General features: G+C 41.9%; 1 protein-coding gene across 1 annotated transcript in view; it reads right to left on the bottom strand.

Moving 5' to 3' along the window:
• Positions 1 to 20,764, bottom strand: part of GXYLT2 (glucoside xylosyltransferase 2) — a 109,356-nt gene that overhangs the window by 16,845 nt on the left and 71,747 nt on the right. The window contains exons 4-5 of the mRNA XM_004456218.5: positions 7,121 to 7,372; positions 5,919 to 6,042 (exon numbers count right to left, since the gene is read on the bottom strand). Of these exons, the coding sequence (XP_004456275.1) occupies positions 5,919 to 6,042; positions 7,121 to 7,372 (376 nt within the window). The remainder of the gene's footprint in view (positions 1 to 5,918; positions 6,043 to 7,120; positions 7,373 to 20,764) is intronic.

Genomic DNA, 20,764 nt, shown 5'->3' with positions numbered 1-20,764 from the left:
TATGTGCCAACTTTGCTAAGTTATGGTGTCCAGGTGTTTGGTCAAACACTGCCCTGGATGTTGCTGTGGAGGTACTTCATAGATGTGATTAGCATCTACAATCAGTTGGAGTTAAATAAAGGAGATTACCCTAGTAATACAGTTGGTCCTAGTCCAATCAATTGGAGGCCTTGAAAGCAAAGAATTGGGGGTTCTGAGAAGAAGAAATTCTGATTCAAGACTTAACCATCACTCATCAGAATTTCCAGCCTGCAACCTGCCATACAGATTTCAGACTGTCAGCCCCCACGATCACATGAACCAATTTCTTAAAACGAATTAAAACGAATTCCTTAAAAATCATATAGAGAGGGCTCTCTATATGACTACATATATGATTTTATATATATTGTTTGTGTGTATATAAAAATCCTACTGGTTCTGTTTTTCTGGTGAACCATAATACATCCTCTCACAAGGAGCCTGAAATCACCATCTTTTCTCTTGTACTTCATGTTAGAACTCATAAAGTCTCCATATTCCCCCGAACAATAATTTATTACTGGTTTCCTAGAACAGTCCTAATACCAAGTAATTGGACCTGTCCACCTCACAGCACATTTGTAATTGCCAGTTGCCAGGTGCTCTTTGGTGTAGAAAATGTGGCTGCATACTCAAGGCAGGATGCCACTAATTCCAGGCAGGATGAGAACAAGGCCTTGACAGTGCCATTGAAGAGGCTTGTAGATTTCTGAGGCAAGGGCAAGAAAGCCCCTTTGACTGTGTATCCTATTCCCTGTGGCCCCAGCTAAACTCCCTAGCATCACACTTAACTCACAGACCACCTACATGTGTATACCATTGCATTTCAGCTCTCATCTCTCCCCTCGGGCAGAACCTTACTGCTTCTACTCTGCCTTGATGCCCTGCCTTGACATCTTTACCTGGCTGGTTTCATTTCCTTCTCTGTCCACAGCCCACTTTCCTAGAAATTGCCCCTGAAGAAGGGGCAGACCTAGGTGGCCATGCTTGCACCACATGACCTTGACCCATTAGCCACTGATGACCGGATCAAGGATAGCTTCCCGATCCAAAGAGAACCCATTCAGAGTTGGGCTGGGAATCAATTCATAGGTTGGATTTGGCCAGTCTCTTTTTTTATTTCCTCAAGAATTTGAATTAGGAAACACAGGAAATCCATCATTACTGGCTGGGAACTTGTAAGGTTGTATTGACTTGGGGTTGACAGTCACGTTGGCCATGTGCAAACAGGATGCTGGCTGAGAGACAGAATGGAAGCAGATGGGTGTGGAGAGAAGCAAAGATGGCAGCGTCTAGGAGGCCTCTGAGGGATGAGGAAATCACCTGTGCTCTCTGGCAACTTCTCACAGAGCTTTCACAAGAGATGTGGCTCTACCTGATAGACGTGTTCATAAGACCACGCCGGGATCCTTACAATATCTGCCCTTAGCTGGCATGAGTGGCTAAGTGCAGAGAACAAACACATCATTCCACTTAGGGTTTTCTACTCTGTCCTTGACTCAAACTCACCTGTAAAGATGTGAGTGCAACTTTCCACCCCTTGAAGAAGCTGCCTTGGCTCACTTGTCAGGAAATGTCCCGTGGGATAAGCTACTGCAAACCCCCCATAGGTTTCAGCTGTCTCCTCCTGAGTCAGTCCCTTTCAAAGCACTGCAATTACCCACCCTTGGGCATTTACATTCTCTAATTATAGGAAGAGTTTTAAAACATTTTTTAGCTAATGACTTTTTAAAAACTTATTTATTTCCCCCTCCCCTCCCTCCTTCCTGCCTTCCTGTTTTTGCTGTCTGTGTCCATTCACTGCGTGATCTTCTGTATCAATTTCTCTTTTTGTCTTCTCTTCTCATCTTTCTCCTCTAGGACTCACTGGGATTTGATCCTGGGGACCTCTGATATGGAGAGGGGTTCTCTGTCAGCTGCGCCACCTCGGTTCCTGGTCTCTGCTGCGCTTCACCTTGACTCTCCCCTTTGTCTCTCTTTTGTTGTGTCGTCATCTTTCTGCGTGACTCACTTTCACAGGCATTGGCTCACCACACGGGCACTCGGTTTGCTGCGTGGGCTCGCCACAAGGGCACTGGCTCGCTGTGCAGGCACTGGCTCACCACGTGGCCACTCATGTGGGCACTCGGCTCACCATGCAGGCACTTGGCTTGCCACATGGGCACTCGCATGGGCACTCGGCTCACTGCACAGGTACTCGGCTTGCCCTGCGGGCACTCAGCTTGCCATGCAGGCAGTTGTGTGGGCACTCGGCTCACCACGTGGACATTCAGCTCATTGCACAGGCACCCACATGGGCACTTGGCCCGCTGCATGGACACTTGGCTCACCACATGGGTACTCAGCTCACTGCACAGGCACTCAGCTCACCACGTAGGCACTGGCTCGTGCCACACAGACGGCACAGTTTCTCTTCTTCTTTTTCACCAGGAAGCCCCAGGGATCGAACCCGGGTCCTCCCATATGGTAGGCAGAGGCCTTATCACTTGAGCCACATCTGCTTCCCTAGCTAATGACTTGTAAACACATTTGAAAAAGTGGTGTTACCAGCTATAGGGAGCTATAATCATAATAACATTCCAGACATATGCTACAGGGTTTTTTGTTTTTGTTTTTGTTTTTTAGGTACTGGGGGCCAGGGATTAAACCCGGAACCTTGTATGTGGGAAGCCAGCACTTAACCACTGAGCCACACTGGGTTCCGAGTTGGTTTTTTCATTTGTTTGCTTGTTGTTCATTTTTTGTTTTTTCAAGAGGCACTGGGAACTGAACCTGGGACCTCCCATGTGGGAGGCAGGCACTCAACCATTTGAGCCACATCCACAACCTGCTATGGGTTTTATGTGCATTGCTTCAACCATGGCAATCCAAAGAATCATAGCAATGAACATATCTATCTGTTACGTATTAGGGCCAATATTCCCTTGCTCCTGTCTTTCTTTGGATAAAGGTTATGAATATATTTTTCAAATATAGGTTTTTTTTTTTCTGGTATATAGAAATGGCTCACAATCAGTAGAAACAAAGATAAGTCTTTAATGTGACTGATATCACTAGATTTCAGTTCAAAGAGCTGATGTTAATTAAGTACCTAGTAAAAGTATGAAACAGGGAGATCAAATGCAGGTCACCTGGAACAATCAAAGTGTATCTGACACTCCCTGATCTAAAGTCAGAAAACTTGGTGATTTACTTGATACTTACTGGAACCAGGATTTTGAACAAGTTCAGAATTATTTTACTATATCCTGTACTTAATACATATTTGGATCTAAGACAGTGTGTGGCAGAACCCATACCTGGTTTTCAGTCCCAATTGAAGACAAGGGGACTCATGTCTAATTGCAAAGCTGCTTAATACTGCCTTTAAGTATTATTTACTCATTGATCACATCCTCAAATCATATGCAACAAGCTAAGATTTCTGGGGAGGCAACTGTGGGAATCCCCAGTTTAGGACTATGGACAGATTTTCCTATATCTGATGGTTCTAACTGCATATTTTTACACTGTTTAACCAATAGAGAGGAAAATGGAGTATTTATAAGAAAAAGATACTGCATCAGACCAATACCTTTTGGGGTATCTGCCTAACATCCTAGGGTACCCCCTTTCTGAGAGCTTCTCCTCTCCCCCAAATATACAGGGCCAGAGTTGGAATGGTCTGAGTTCATACCCCGGCTTGGGCAATCCCTAGCTGTGCCCACAAATTATTTAACTCTCCTTCCTTTGGTATCTTCATCTGTAAAATGGGGATTATGTTCTCAAATTGGTTGTGAGGATTAAATATGATAATGCTTAGAACAGCTCCTGGCACTTAGTAATAAATGTTAAAAATCATTCCTTAGCTCCACGTTCCCAGCCTAGCTGATGCATACTGGAAGCATATGATTTTCTCTCCTGGGAATTTGGAATTGGGATGAAGTTAGTTCTTCCATGTAGTGGGAACTGTAGCATGAAACCTAAGTACTTTGATTTGCTGCCTGAGAAGCAGAAAAAGAGAGAGAAATAAATGGCCTCAATGGGAGAGGGTTGGCCAACATTCATTGCTTTCCCTTTTCTGCTGAGCCAGGCTGCCTTCCTACCCAGGGCTTCCATGAGACTTCTGTTTACTTAGGAAAAAAGTATCCTTTTGCTTAGATTAACTCAAGGGATTTGTTATTAAGGAGTCCTAATCCACATACCTAAACCTAGAAAAAAGAACTATGTTTAGGAAGAAAAAGGAGGTGGTGCAGACTTCAAATCAGGGATTCTTACCTTTTTTGTTCCATGGACCCATTTGCCAGTCAGGTGAAAACCACAGACCCCTTACTAAGTCCACACTATACTGTGTGTTATCTGATAAATATATCACAGCCAAACCAACACGTCCTGACAAGAATAACATTTTTTTTTGAATTTCAATTCAAGCTCATGGGCCCCTGGTTAAGAACCCCGGCTTTAAATTCTCTTTTACTGTCAGAGTAAAATGTTTTAAAACATGCAAAAAGTGAATGGCTGAGCCATTCCCTTCTTCTAATGCATTAGTATTGGGAATCCTTCACAGAAACTCCATTTCAATGGGCTTTCTTTCTTTTCTGGGATGTGATCCTTTTTAATCCAAAGACTTATGAGACTGAGTTTTGTTTGTTTGCTTGTTTTTTAAATAAAGGAACATTGTACATGCTTCAAGGCTAACACACAATCACAGGCAGAAGTCTATAAATGTAAGTCTCAACTTCAGAACTTTTAAGTCTAAGAAAAGTGCTGGATAGGTTGGGGTGAGGATTTCTCCCTCCGTCCCCCAGATTTTTCTCAAGGAAAAGGCATGGTTTTTATTTTAACGACATTAAATTAGGTTTTAGCAAAGAAAAAGAAAAAAAAAATTTTTTTATCAGCTTTAGGTAACGATATAAAAATAGAGACCAGAACTTTTCATCTCACTCCCTTTACCTACCTGTAGCAGTCTGATATTATTGATGAATTCCAAAAATAGATATTAGATTTTGTTTGTAATCTAATATGTCCCTGGGCATGATTGAGTTATGATTAGGGTAAAAGGCATGGCAAAGAACAGAGTTGAGGGTTTTCTGATGTTGGGGTTTTGATGTTGGAGTTTGATGCTGAAGACTGAAGCTGGAGCCCCAGGAACTCAGCATGCAGAGGAAAGAGAAGCCAGCCCCAGGAAGAAAGGAACCTTGGACCCAGAGAAAAACAAGCCCCAGGAACGTAGGAACCCAGGAACCCTGAACCCTCACAGATGTCGGCAGCCATCTTGCTCCAAATAGACTTTGGTGAGGGAAGTAACTTATGCTTTATGGCCTGGTATCTGTAAACTCTTACCCCAAATACATACCCTTTATAAAAGCCAACCAATTTCTGGTATTTTGCATCAGCACCCCTTTGGCGGACTAATACACTACCCAACAAGCCTTTGACTTAACAATATAAGAAGAAATTCTTTTGCCTCCAATGAAAGGAAAAAGGGATTTGGGAGCCTGAGTCTTTATTCTCAGCTCTTTTAACTCTGAATGAGCTTAATCACTGAACTCTAAAGAGCCTGTGAATCCAGTAATTGTTTAGACCATGGAGGGTCTAATGCCTAGATTACAATATTTTCATTTAGTTCTGTGCTTCAAATTAATTTTGACTGTACTTCTTAGAAGAATGGGGCAGCCACATTTATAAGAGACTCTAAAAATGGAGCGCAGCGTTGGAGGTTTCAACATTTGGCCTTTTGTGTCCGCAGCTTGAGGACACGCCTCCGTTGGAGACCCAGAGGGGCGGGTGAAAGCAGAACGTAGGCTGCCCGTGCAGAGTACCAGGCTGGTCAACAGCAGAGCCTCGCCTGGAATGCGCCCTCTGAGGTCGAGGTGGGCGTGCTCCCACACAAACGGCATTCTCCAAAGAGAACCTACCTGGGTTGAAATAAAAAATAATATTTAATAAGTCCTGGTCTCCCCACGTGATGGCATTCTTGTACTTCTGGTACAGAGGGTACAACATGTCCTTCCAAGCCAAGCCTGTTGGAATCATGCTGTTCTGGAAAAGAGAAATCCATGAGAGCAGCAGTGGCAAAGCAAATACATCTCGCCCTTTATGAAATAATGCCCGGCGGCCCGCTCCTTCCCACTGGAGAATGAAAGCAGATAGGGGAGGGGTCCTGCTAGCTCCAGGGCTTAGGATGGAGCAAAATGAAGGCTGTGGATTTAGAGTATTGCTGGTAGCTGGGCCGATAGTTTCTACTTAGGAAACCATGGCAGAAGTTAGACCTCTGTCTTAGGCTTAGTTCTTGTGTCTAAAGTGAAGGAACAAAATACAGATAGCAGAATTAAGGTAACTTAAGTGAAAAGAGCCCTTCCTTGTCTTAAATATTTATTTATATAATGAAAGCAATATGCTCAAAGAGTGAAAATTAAAACGACATACAAAACTATAAAATGACAAAGAAAAAAATAATCTTTTACCATCCCCCTACAATTCTCATTCCCACTTTCTCCCCAAGTGTCCACAATTAACAGTCCCTTAAGTCTTCTAGAGATTTCTAATGCACAAAAGGGCTCACACTCTATAGTATTACGCTGTGTTGCAATTTAATTTTTTTACTTAATATTTTTTAGAGATCTTATTTACCATGCAGTGATTAACCTAATTACTTTTAATAGGGGAAGAATTTTGTTTATGACTAGTTCTCTACTGATGTTCATTTAGGTTCTTTCCAGTTCTTTGTTTGGATAAAAGATAAGGCAATGAACATCCTTGTACAAATATCTCTGTATTTTATATGAACGTATCCCTGGGATAACTCCTAGAAATTTTCCATGGTTTTTGAAGTCTCAGGTACGCACAGAGTTCAAACATTATGTAATTCAGAAATGCAACATGATGTTCCTGAATGGTAACTCTGCTGAAGCGTTAAATTTCATAGTCACCAGGGCTTTTCCTGGACAATTAAATATTCTATAACTTTCCAAATCCTTTTCTCTCCCCTGGCTCCTCCCATCCCCATCTACAGGCCACCCATTTCCACAAATCAGGACAATGACATTCTCTAGGCACACCACTGTTAGAAAGACAAAGTCCAGATTTTTAAACAGGGAATTTTAAAGTATTTTCTTACCTTGAACTGGGTACTTCTAATGCGTGTTAAATTCATCAACATGACTCCTGAATTAACTCCTGCAGTGCCATAGAAGGGGTGCCGAGCAAAGCGGCTGTACCAGCCGATCTTGGGGATCTCATGCTCAGGGGCCATGGCTGCAAGCTGGGTAGAATTAAACTGCCTTAGAAGCTTCCAGATATCATCGACAGGTCTCAAAAAGAGAACATCGGTGTCCACGTACAGAAGTGAGTCCACATCCTTTAAAATCACCTGTGTGCGTATTGGGAAGGGAAGAGAAAAGAAAAAAAAAAACCAAAAACAGGTCAGACACAAAGGAAGTGGCCTGATATATAAAGGATGCCACCAGTTTTCACTGATTAATGTTGACTTCTAGAAAGGGTACTTCTCTTAGCACCTTCCTCCCATCATCTTTGATTTCAGAGATGTGTCAATCAAGAGGTAGTCTTTTTGTGTGTGTGTGTGGTACTGGGGATTGAACCCAGGACCTTGTACATGGGAAGCAGGCACTCAACCATTGAGCTACATCCACTCACCTTTCTGCTTCTTTTATTTTTTGGCAGAGTCTTAAAAGAAGATATGTCCTGGTCTAGATTGGTCCAATTTAGGACCCTGGACTATATTTTATAAGGGTTGAGCTTTGAAAGGGATAAAAAAAAAATATCAGCAAATTACTATGGCTCACTCGTCTTCCATCCTCCAGTGAAGCCATCTGTCTTTCCTTCTCAGCTTTTCCTTGAAAGAGCCAGGTCTGGCTGAGAAAACTTGAAGTGGACAATCTCTAAACCAGCTCATGCAGGCTTTGAGCTAAACATTCTCTCTCTTTGGATCCCTGTCTGCTAGTGTTGGTGGGTATAGCTCTGCATCTTTTTTGAAAGGCTATTTTCAGCTAAGATTTAGACTTCAGGGAATAGGCAATGCAAGTCTTTGGCCAGCTTTGTTTGTAGATCAGGATTAGCAAACTCCTTCTCGAAAGGACCAGAGAGTAAATATTATAAGCTCTGTTGCAACTACTCAATTCTGCCGTTGTAGCATGAAAGCAGCCATTGACAATATGTACTCGAATGAGCTTGGCTGTGTTTCAGTGAAACTATTTAAGGACACTGAAATCTGAATTTCATATAGTTTCCAGTGTCACAGAATTTTCTTCTTTTAATTTTTTCCAACCACTTGAAACGTACAAAACACTCTCAACTCGTGCAATAGATTATTCAAGCCAGTCAATTTAGATAAATGAGGGCTGATTCTGAGACATGCTTTCTGGGGAGCTGGCCGCTGCTGTTGGAAAACATGCATGTCTTCACATAAGGGTGGTGAAGCCAGTTCAGCCTTAACAAAGGTTGTGAACTAATGGTTGATGAGTCAAATGCAGCCCATGGATGAGTTCTATTTGGCACACACAGCCTATTTTTAAGATTTTAAATTAGTTGCCAAACTTTTCTTTTCTTTTCTTTTCTTTTTATCCCCCCACGCCCCCTCGCTGTGGCTTTTTTGTGTGCTGTCTGCTCTCTGTGTCCATTCGCTGTGCGTTCTTCTGTGTCTGCATTTATTTATTTTTTATTTCCCCTCCCCCCTTGTGGCTTGCTTGCTTGCTCTCTGTGTCCATTCGCTGTGCACTCTTCTGTGTTTTTGCTTGTCTCCCTTTTTGGTTGCGTCACCTTGCTGAGTCAGTGCTCCATGGCGCTTGCGGACTGGGCGGCGCTCAGCAGCGTGCAGGCAAGCCTGTCGTTACAAGAAGGCCCTGAGACGCGAACCCAGGGCCTCCCGTATGTTGGACTGGAGCCCAACTGATTGAGCCACAGCCGCTTCCCTCCTTTTCTTTTTATGGTACCAGGGTTGAGGAATGAACCCCAAACCTCATATGTGGGAAGCCGGCACTCAACCACTGAGCCACATCCGCTCCCCCCATTTTTTAAACATGGTGATTTAATAAAAACATCTGAATTTCTGGCATCTTTTGAAAAAATCCACAGTTTGGGCAGTCTGCACCTGCAAGGGAACAAACTGCTGGCACTTAATCACAGGCATCCCTAGCATTCTCAGTTCATTCATGTAATAAACCGTTATGGATTGCTATGTGCCAGGCATGACCAGCAGTGGCCAAGACAGACCTAAATCTCTGCCTTCATGAAGTAGAAGGAGTCGGGTAATAAACAAGACAATGCCTTGATTATATAGCACATAAGCAGGTGAAAAATAGAGCAGGGAAAGGGATCAGGCACGCTGGGTGTGGGACAGTTTGCAATTTTAAATAGGGTGGTTCAAGAAAGACCTCACTGAAAAGGAGTTGGGCGCATGCAAAGTTCCTAAGGCAGGAGCACACCTGGTACCCTCTGGGAACGGCAAGGAGGTCAGGGTAGCTGGGCCATGGTGAACAACAGAAGAAGAGAAGATGAGGATAGAGCAGTAGAGTGAGCCACTAATCTAGGGCTTTGCAAGTCCTTGTTAGACCTTTAGCTTTTACTCCGAGGGAGATGAGAACCATTGGAAGGCTCCTGGCAGAGGAGTGGCATTCTGTTACTGGAATAAAAGGATCGCTCTGGATGCGTGTGGAGAACAGACTATCGGGGAGCACAAGGCAAACAGGGAGACCAGTTAGGATGCTATTATACTTTCAAAATTCAGGTGAGAGGCAACAGTGGCTTGGCCCAGGAGGTAACAATGGAGGGAGTAAGAAGTGATCACATTATAAATACAGTTGAAGACAGAGCTACCAGGATTTTCAGGTGAATTGGGAAAGAGAGAATGAGAAAAGTCAAGGCCAACTCCAAGGATTTGAAGTGGAGCAAAGGAAAGGAGGAATTGCCATGAATGGAGCTTGTACCTGATCTGTGCCCTTCCGTGGGTTACCTGTCTGGCCCTTGAAGGTACTGGAGTTTGCAGCACTGAAATAAAAAGGATCCCATGGTGGAAGGGATACACTGGCGGAAGTTTTCTGAGGTGATGGTCAGGGACTAGTTCTTAACCACGATGGTGGTATCACAGGTGCTAGCTTGCTAATCTCAGCATATACAGTTATGGTGTGCTCCTTTTGGTAGCAGATTGTATACATACACTTTAAAAAAGAAGTATTCCTAAAGGTAGAAGCACAGTGCTTAAGAATCTTGAGGTGGCAGACTTGGCCCAGTGGTTAGGGCATCTGTCTACCACATGGGAGGTCCGCGGTTCAAACGCCGGGCCTCCTTGACCTGTGTGGAGCTGGCCCATGTGCAGTGCTGATGCGTGCAAGGAGTGCCGTGCCACGAAGGGGTGTCCCCCACGTAGGGGAGCCCCACGCGCAAGGAGTGCGCCCCATAAGGGGAGCCACCCAGCGAGAAAGAAAGTGCAACCTGCCCAGGAATGGCTCCGCACACACGGAGAGCTGACACAACAAGATGACGCAACAAAAAGAAACACAGATTCCCGTGTCGCTGACAACAGAAGCGGACAAAGAAGATGCAGCAGATAGACAAAGAGAACAGACAACCAGGGTGGGGGGTTGGAAGGGGAGAGAACTAACTAACTAAATAAACCTTAAAAAAAAAAAAAAAAGAATCTTGAATCTGCCACTGCTGAGTTCAAATCTGAACAGCAAGACCCACCAGTACTGTGACTTTGGACAAGTTGCTCAGTCTTTCTGGGTCTCAGTTCCCCGATTTGTAAAAGGTGGAAAGCAACACCGCCACCGCTGCCCCACCCCCCACCTCTACTCTGGATTGCCATAATGTCTACGTGAAACAACAGCCCTCAAGACAGCAGCTGAGATGCGGTAATGCTTCCTAAACAGCAGTTACTGTCACTGTAAGACTCTCTGTGCTTCCCTTCTAAAATGTCAAATGCAATTAGTTACCATTTGCATCACTGCCCACAGAGCTTCAAAACATGTCGACCACAGAGAGACTTTTACATAGTCAGGGTCAAGCAGAGAAGAAATGAAGTTTTTGAACCTTTCTAATATCATAATCCATTTATTACCTTGACTGAAAACCAATACAATTAAGGCCTTCTTACCCCTCATCTGAAAAAAAAAAAAAAACACTCCTTCTGTAATACTGTGTCTCTGGAGTCTCTGGAGGTTAATTCTGCAGCAATCATTGCTGGTATTAATTTGAAGAGGATCATGGTTAGCCGCATTCTAATGGACAAGAAAAATCTGCTAAAAGGATATAAAATTAGCCATTCTAATTCCCTTATGGAAATTAGTCAACTCTGGAAATGAAGCCTTTGTGTTCTCGAAGTAAGGAGGAAACAGGCAGCACACAATAACTACCTGTACCCACTGCTGCTGGATGTAATGGTCATCTTGCTCTTGCCCCACACGGCCCCAACCTGGGCAGCCACCTCCCACCAGCCCTGCTCAGCAGGAAGGCTCTCGGGGGCTCACCAGCTCACCTGCAAGTCTGTTCTTCTCCCATCCTGTTCTGTACAGTACAACTTTGCAGTGAAAAGTTTTGAGTTTGTAATCTGACTACCTGTGTTTCCACCACTTACTGTGAGATCTTGGGCAAGCTGCTTCAATCTTCTAAACCTTGATTTCCTCATCTGAAAATGGGATTGATAGCCCACTTTGCAGTGCTGCTGGCATGATTAAATGTGATCATGCATGTGAAGCTTCTGGTACATCATAAGGACTAGATACATGCTATCTGATAGCATCATCCCAGTCTCACAAAGGTTCTTTGACTCACAGTCCAGATAACCAGTAATTGGCCTTAGCAGCCATAAAACTACTACTACTAGTTGTTGTGGTTGTAGTAGCAATACTATTGGTACTAGTGGTAGTAGTAGTTCTAGTGGTGGTACTACTAGTAGTTGTGATAGTAATATTGGTGGCTGTACTATTGGTAGAGGTAGTTGCAGAAGTAGTAGCAGTAGTTTTAGAATGATACTAGTAGTAGTCATGGTACTACTACTGGTAGTGGTTCTAGTGGTGATAGTGGAAGTAGAAGTGACCATAATAGTAATAGTAGCAGCAGCAGCAGCAAAATGAATGAAACATAAGCTCTGTTCTCAAGAAGCTTTAATTGGGGAGATAGATAAGAAGCAAAGCAAAGTGAGGTGCATATGATGCTAGGCATAGCACAGAAGCACAAAGCAGGGCAACTAAACCAGTCTGGTTTGAAATCAGGAAAGGCTTCCTAGAAGTTACAGTGAAGCTAAAAGATAAGCAAGTGAAGAGAAGAGGAATAAATGGAACAGCCTGTGAAAAGTCTCAGCGTTCAAGAGAGAGCAGGGCACATAGTAGGTTTGTAAGTTGCTTGGGGTGGGGCTGGAGCTCACAGTGGGAGAGCAAGGCATGGCGAGAGATTAGGCCAGGGGTTCTTAACCAGGGGTTCCATGAGCTTGATTTGAAAAAAAACCAACTTATTATATTTTCTCTGACCTTTAACTGAAATCTAGCATTTCCTTCACTTACAAATGTATGCCATAAATTACAGTAATATTCTTTTCACCTCATATTACAGTTGTTGCATATCTTGAAAAATCACTTACATGCATCCATACTTTGAAATTACAGCCGTTGTTAGACCTGACACTGGTTGAGTGTCATAAAACTATCTGCTGCTATATTCTGAGAAGGGGCCCATGGTTTTCACCTGCCTGCAAAGGTCTCCGTGGAGCAAGAAAGGTTAAGAACACCTGGATTAGGCTGACGAGGTGGGCGAGGACTAGATAAGGAGTTATGCTGACAAATTTGGACTTGATGTTAAGAGCAATGGGGAGATGTTAAGTGACTTGAGCCAGAAACCTACAGGTTGTTCTTACTTCCTCTCCTTTTCACACCCACCCCATCCAATCCTCAGCAAGTCACAGGGGTTCCTACTTCAAAATATATCTGACTCTATTTCTCCCCCTCTCCACTGCCTTGCTCTGAGTCTAAGGCACCATTACAGCTCTTCAAGAATGCTATTTCTGGGAAGTGGTTGTGGCTCAACTGACAGAGCATCTGTGTACCATATGGAGAGTCCAGGGTTTGATACCCAGGGCCTCCTGACCCATGTAGCGAGCTGGCCCACGTGCAGTGCTGCCACGCACAAGGAATGCCATGCCATGCAGGGGTGTCCCCCATATAGGGGCACCCCACATGCAAGGAGTGCGCCCCACAAGGAGAGCCACGCCACGCGATAAAAGCACAGTCCACCCAGGAGTGGCGCTGCACACACAGAAAGCTGACATGGCAAGATGATGCAACAAAAAAAGCAACATAGTTTCCCAGTGCCACATGACAAGAATGCAAGCGGACACAGAAGAACACACAGTGAATGGACACAGAGAGCAGACAATGGAGGGGGAGGGGAGAGAAATAAATAAATCTTTACAAAAATTAAGAATGCCATTTCTGTCCATTGGTCTCCCTGCAGCCACACTTGCCTTACTCCCATCCATTCCTCACAGAGTAGCCAAAGGGATTTTTAAATTTCTAATGTGATTTCTTCTTTGACCCATGGGTTATTTAGAAGTGGTTGTTTAATTACCAAATATCTGGGATTTTCCAGATATCTTTTTGTTTTTCATTTTTACTTAATTCCTTTGTAGTCATACAACATATTCTGTATGATTTCAATCCTTTTGAATTTATTGAGACTGGTTTTGTGGCCAGCACATGATCTAGCTTAGTGAATGTTTCCTCTATATTCAAAAACAATGTTTATCCTGTAGTTGTTGGATGGAGGATCTTACAAATTCAATTGCTGTCAATTGGGTCACTTGGTTGATAGTGTTGTCAAGGGCTTCTATAGCCTTACTGATTTTCTCTCTGCTGGTTTTATCAGTTAGTGAAAGAGGAGTTTCCAACTATGATTGTGGATTTGTCTGTTTCTCCCCTCAGCTCTGCCTGCTTTTGCTTCATGGATTTGAAAGCTCTGTTATTAGGTGCACACTCATTTAGAGCCATTACAGCTTCCTGATGGATTGACCCCTTCTGCCATTACGAAATGTCATAGAAGGCTTTAAAAAACCCCTACATTAGATCATTCCACTTTCTCCTTGAACCCCTTCAAGACCTTCCAGTGCACTTCACAGAGAGTCCAACAGTGTACTGTGGACTGTAACAGGCGCTCAAGGAGCTGTGTCCACCCCTACACTAGTCTCCCACCAAAGGTGTTCTTTCCTCACCTAACATATCCCAAGGTTTTTCTGGATTCAGGGCCTTAAACTTTTAATTATTGTTCTATTACTGTCAATGTCAGCTTAGGGTCAGGAGCAAAATTAACCCAATAGGGAGTCAATGAGCTCCTAATTCTCTTCCTGCCGACAGTCAGTTTTCCTCTGTCTAAACTGTGCTCCACCTAGATGGAAATGAGCATGTAAGTCCCCTCTTTCAGAAAGAATACATAAATGGAAACTGAATTTCTCATTTAACGAAGGAATCAGCTTTTGGAATGCTCTATTTCGCTTCACACCCTAAATCCTTGAAGTTCTAAGTGAAGAAGGTAAGGTCCTCTAATGTGCTTAAGAACTGCATCTTTATTGCTTATACAACACTGGCCAACCCCCAAAGCTGTAGCTAGTTTCAAGGTTTGTGAACTGTTGTTTTCAATAATTGCCAAAAGAATTAAAACTATGATTAGGGTAGAAGTTAATGATGGCTCCCAAAATCATCTTAGTTGTTGAAAATGCATTAGCAGTAAGTTAACATATCTCTCCCCTTTCTCTGGGTCCGGAGATAAAGTTCTATGGAGCAACTGTGGTTTATAATATACAGTGTCCTAGCCCTGTTTTTGAAACGCTACCGAAGGCTTCCTAAATGCGAGGCAGAGTGTGTCACCTTTTATTCTTGAACAAGGAATTCTGACTTCTGAGCTCAAATATCACCTCCCCAAGAAGGCTCTTTCAGAGAGCTCGCTCCTCTCTCCCTCCCCATTCGCTTCATTACATCACCCGACTTATTTCTTTCCACCACTTCTCCTAAGTGGCCTTTGTTAAATTCTTTTCTTGTTTATTGCTTGTCTCCCCCAATTAGAATAGAAGCTTTATAAGGGCAGGGATGTTCTTGGTCAAATTAATTTCTGAAGTTAGCATAATGCCTGACATATATTACACGTCTGATAAATATTTAAGCAAACTAAGGAATTCAACTGATGAATACTCTCAGAACCACTGTTAATTTTAAATATACTTCAGGGCTGATTGTAGAAGGGCAGATTCTGAGAAATGAGAAGGTTGTGAACAATTGATGGATAGAAGATCCAAGTCCCTCAAGGGAAAAGCTACCACATGGAATATCATTTTGTGTTTGTGTGCAGACCTCAGCTGACAGGAGAGATGGTCTCTAAGTATATCATGCCCCTTACCCTTCTAGCGCCTCTACAAACCCTGAAACCTGGAGGGGTAGAAAGGGAGCTGAAGAAAGGAGGGGACAGAAGAGAAGCAAAGCCAAGGAAGCCATTTAGGTTCAAGAAGAACTGAATTCCAAAGAGGGAACCTTTGGAAAAGGAGGTTAGTGACAATTAGGAGAAGGAGAAGATGTAAAGAAGGTTAAGGGAAACCACCAAGAGGACGAAACAGAGAGGAGAACGAGATTTCAGAAGAAAAAAAGACACACTCCCTTACAAAGTGAAGACATTTCTTACATAATAAAGAACAGAGAGACTTAAATATAACTAAAGTACAACAATTAATCTATACAGAATCAGAAAGTCACAGTCTTGATATATCTTAAGCCAGGTTATGATGCTCCCAATGGAGATACAGACATCGACTCCATTAGTAAATGTTTTAAATTAAAGTAGTTTCTTTACACAATATACTTTATGTGGTTTCCTCACCTCTTTCCTCCTTGGGGAATTTTTGCTTCCTTAAACCAGTTTTATTTTTTTAGGAGGTACCATGGATTGAACCCAGGACCTCGCACATGGGAAGCAGGTGCTCAACCACCAAGTTATATCCACTCTCCTAAACCAATTATTTCAAAGGAGCTATTCCAAGACAATTTTAACTTTCCATAATTATACCAGGTCTCTATGCATTCCCCTACCGCCCCCCCCCCCCCCCCCCCCGTTTTTAAACCTCAATCATTCTGGAGCAGCTACTTCTCCAGGTAAAATGTCTAGTGAAAGCAGAAAGACAGGCCATCTGACTGCCAAGAGCGGAGGAAGTCCGCTCGCCCACCTCCTCTTCTCTTTAAACGAGAACTTTCTCTTGGTTGGGAGCTGCTGGAAAATGTTTGATGTTCCTTGCCCCTTCTCCTTCTATAGAAAGATAAATGGGATGGGCTATTTGGACTTTCTTCTTCAGGACCCAAATTTCCAAAGTTATCAAATCCAAGAAGGAAAGGAAATTCTACATTTTGACACAGATTTTCAATTTTATAACATAATTTCTTCTTTCCTCCATCATTCTGCCATGCTTTAAAAAAAAATCACACTGACCCCTATCTTGAAGCAAGTTATTAAAAGAAAATAAGCACCCAGGATAACTAACAAAAGGACGATGACAGACAATTCCCATCCCAAACGTCAGACAGCCAAATAAGCCAGTTCCATATCTGCCCCATGGAATCTAAACCCTTGTCAATCAGAAACTGAGCATCACCACCCCCAAATCCTCAAGATTAAAGAATGAACAAACAATGGGGGAATACAACTATGGACTAAAGTAGACTAAAGATAATTAGTATCTTTCAATATTGGAAGAACTTGTATCATTGATATAAAGGCAGTGGCCACCATAAGTTCTGAGGTTAAAGAGAAGAAAGAATAGGTGTAACATGCATTTTTGGGGGGACATTGGAATTGTCCTGCATGGCATTGCAAGAAAGTATACAACCCTTATACATTTTGTCAAAACTAATAAAAATTGGGTGATGCAAAGTGTACACTATAATGTATACTATAAACCATAGTAGCAATGATTCAATATGTGTTCATTTATTCTAACAAATGTACCACACTAATGAAAGATGTTGTTAATGGAGGAATGTGTGGTAGCAGAAGGGGGTGGGTATATAATCAAGAACCCCTTATATTTTTGATGTAACAAAATATCTAAAGCTTCTTTAAAAGTAAAAAAAAAAAAACTACAAAAAATTAAGGGTTTTTGCTTCTGCCCGAACAGAATGATTCGATTTTCTCTAATTTCAGTATTTATTAAGCAGTTTTTGTGTTAATTTCAGCCAAAGTACGTAATTTTGTTGCTTGTTTTTTATTTTTGGTCTTTAATGTTCTACTTTCCATTGTATTAATTTATGACAAATATAATTATCTTAAAGCCAAAGTTTGAATGTGCTTGTTCTTCTGGAGGGGATATTTATATCTAATATAATATCATAGAACCATCTGAAATATATACTACTGAAATGCATCCTGAGATATGGCTCACATAAAAAAAATGATTTTGGAAAATATTTTGGAGTTAACCCACATACTAGATTCTCTGTTTTGGGTGTTTGAAATATACACTAATATATTAACTATCCTGCAGTTTTTAAAAAAATGCATTTATTTAAACTATTTCGAAAATGTATTTGGTATTCCATGGCATGATGTTGGTAGAAAGAGCCTGTGTGTTGGATCAAAATAAAGCAAGATTGGAAAGCAGCTTTGGCTCAATCACTTGGGCTCCCATCTACCATATGGGAGTTCCTGGGTTCACATCCCGGGGCCTCCTTGTGAAGGCAGGCTCACCCACACACTGCAGAGAGCTGCCAGCCCACAAGTGTCATGGAGAGCCACCTGGCCCGCATGTGCCACACAGTGCCACCTGGCCCGCAAGCGCAACAGAGTGCCAACTCAGCAAGGTGACACAACAACAACAAAAAAGAGCATGCAATGAATGGACACAGAGAAGACAGCAAGCAAGCAGCAAGTGGGGGGGAGGGAAATAAATATATACAGACAGAAGAACACACAGCGAATGGACACAGAGCAGACGACAAGCAAAAAGCCGCGGGGGTGGGGGCAGATTTTTTTTAAAAGCAAGATGTATTTCTAGAAAATAAAAAAGAATCTCTCATAAAAAAAAAAAAAAAAGAAAAGAAGTATTGAGGGGAGGGAGAAAGCCAGATACTAATGACTGTTTCCAGTGGTAAGCACTGAGAAATCTTCTGGTAAACAGAGCTGATAATTTGAGAGATGCAAAACCACAGTTAAAAAGGGTAACAGCCTGACTTCAATGCCAATAATAATCCCATAAAATAATTACATAGATAAGATACTATTCTGACTACATTATTATAGTGATTGTAACCATCTATTTGTAACATTTATTATGGGCTGGGTACTGTTCAAAGACCTTTCCCCAAATTCACTCATTTAATCCCCACAACAATGTAGTGGGGTAGTACTATTATTATCCCCATTTTATAGATAAACTGAGACACAGAGAGATTAAGTAATGCACCCAAGGTCACACAGCTCTACTAAATATTCAATCCACAGATACTTCTGTCAATAAGAGTGTACGTGAAGAATCCCTTTCATTTACTCAGCACCTGTTATGTATTAAGCACCATTTTGACTTCAAAGACATTATTTCCAGGGTCTCCACTACCCTGTTAGGGTGGCATCATTACCCCCATTTAACAGATGAGCCTAAATAGCTTGTCCAAGGTCACCTCTAGACAACCTGGATGAAACCAGAGCTTTTAGACATCAAAGCTCATGTTCCTTCTGCTCTTCTATGCTGACTTTCACCTAACATGAAGCAATAAATAGTACAAGTTTGCAAGGCGAATGATGGACAAAGTCAGTGTTAGAGCAGTGGTTCTCAAATTACAGTGTACATGAGAATCATCTAAGAAGCTTTTTCAAAAGATGCAGATCCCCAGGCCCTGCCTCTAAATTCTGATTTATTAGGTCTGGGGTAGGTCCCAGGAATCTGCGTGCATGTATGTATGCTTGTCTAATTTTAAACTTTTACTTTTGAGATCATTCTAGACTTAAAGAAGAGTTGCAAAAATAGTCTGGAGAGCATCCATTTACTCTTCATCCAGCTTTCCTTTGGTTGACATCTTACAAACCATTTTTAAGATATCAATACATTTATTGAAACTAAGAAATTAAGCTGGGTACAATAATAGTAATTAAACTGCTGAATTTATTCAGATCTCCACTAATGTCCTTCTCTGTTCCAGGATGCAACTGAGGATCCCACATTTCATTCAGTTATCACGTCTCCTCAGTCCCCTCCTTTCCGTGACTGTTCCTCAGTCTTCCCTTGTCTTTCATGGTCTCACACCTTTGAATAGTACTGGTCAGTTATTTTGTACAAAGTTTCTCACTTCGAGCTTGTCTGATGTTTGTTCCTGCTTAGACTGAGATTTGCATGTTGGGAAGAATACCACAGAAGTGATGTGTCCTTCTCAGCATACTACAGCAGGACATTCCTGAAGTTGAGACATTTAACTAGTGATGCTAAATTTCGTCACTTGGCAAACATGGGTTCTGCCAATATTCTCCACTGTAAACTTACTATTTCCTCCTTTGTAATTGCTAAATATTCTGCAGGAGATTCTGTGAAACCATGCAAATATCCTGTTTTTGGCTCAGCTTCCACCTCCTAATTTTAGCACTAGAAGCTTATCTGTGGTAATTATTACTGTGGTGTTCTAATGATGATTTTCTATTTCTCTCATTCTCTAATGTGTTGACTGGAATTTTTCTGTAAGGAAGAGCTATCATTTCTCATTTATATATTCAGTTATTTTTTAAATATTAGTATGGATAATTATTTTGTTTGGGGCATTATAATCCAATACTACCATTATTTATTCTGTGGTTCAAGTTGTCACAACTCTGATCATTTGGACCATTTTCAGACTGATGCCTGTGCCCTTTCAATATGCTACTCCTCTCACTCTTTCTTTTTTTTAAGTACATCCTCACTTTCTGGCACAAGACGTTCCAGGCTCATCTTGCATTTCCCTGCCTGTAGCCCAACAAATTCTCTGAAGAACCCAGTTCCTTTTATTGGAGAATGGGTTCCTTTTATTGGAGAATGGTATTTAGAAATCATGATCTGGGTGCTAAGTGTGTTCATGCTACTGGCATGCCACTGCTTGTAGCTTCACTCAGTGGAGAGATCTGGGAAATAATACATATCAACCCATGTTTCCGCACACATTTATAATTATTTCCATATCTATTTATATGTGTGTGTCTATATACACACACACACACATATACATCTATATTGATACCTGATCTCAGGAATCTGTATGTGTGTATATGTATGTTTATGCATGTGTATATATACATTTTATTTCTTTTTTTTTGAGAAGTTGTGAATTTACAAATCATGCATACCATACAGGATTCTTATACATCGTCTCACCAACAACATCTTATATTATTGTGACACATTTGTTACAAAGGATGAAAGAACATCATATTACTATTACTGCTATCTATAGTCCATAGCTTATACTTCGTGTGTTGTTCACACAGACCGTCCTATTAGTAATACCATGTATTAGTATACATAAACTATATAGTTCATGAGAGAAATTTTCATATTTGTACTGTTAACCTCAGTCCATAATTTACCTTGGGATTCCCTGTGTTATATGGTCCTCTGCCTTGTTCAATCCATCCAAAGGGTAGTACACTCAGTAACTCTCAGTTTCATTGCAGAGTTGTGCTGCCATCAGATCAGTCCACTTAAAAAATATTTCATTACTCCAAAGGAAATATCCTATATCCCCTTATACCACCCATTATTGACCCT

The sequence above is a fragment of the Dasypus novemcinctus genome, chromosome 26, assembly GCF_030445035.2.
Source record: "Dasypus novemcinctus isolate mDasNov1 chromosome 26, mDasNov1.1.hap2, whole genome shotgun sequence".
NCBI lineage: Eukaryota > Metazoa > Chordata > Mammalia > Cingulata > Dasypodidae > Dasypus > Dasypus novemcinctus.
The sequence above is the reverse complement of the archived record's forward strand: the minus strand, read 5'-3'. Positions and strand labels throughout refer to the sequence as shown.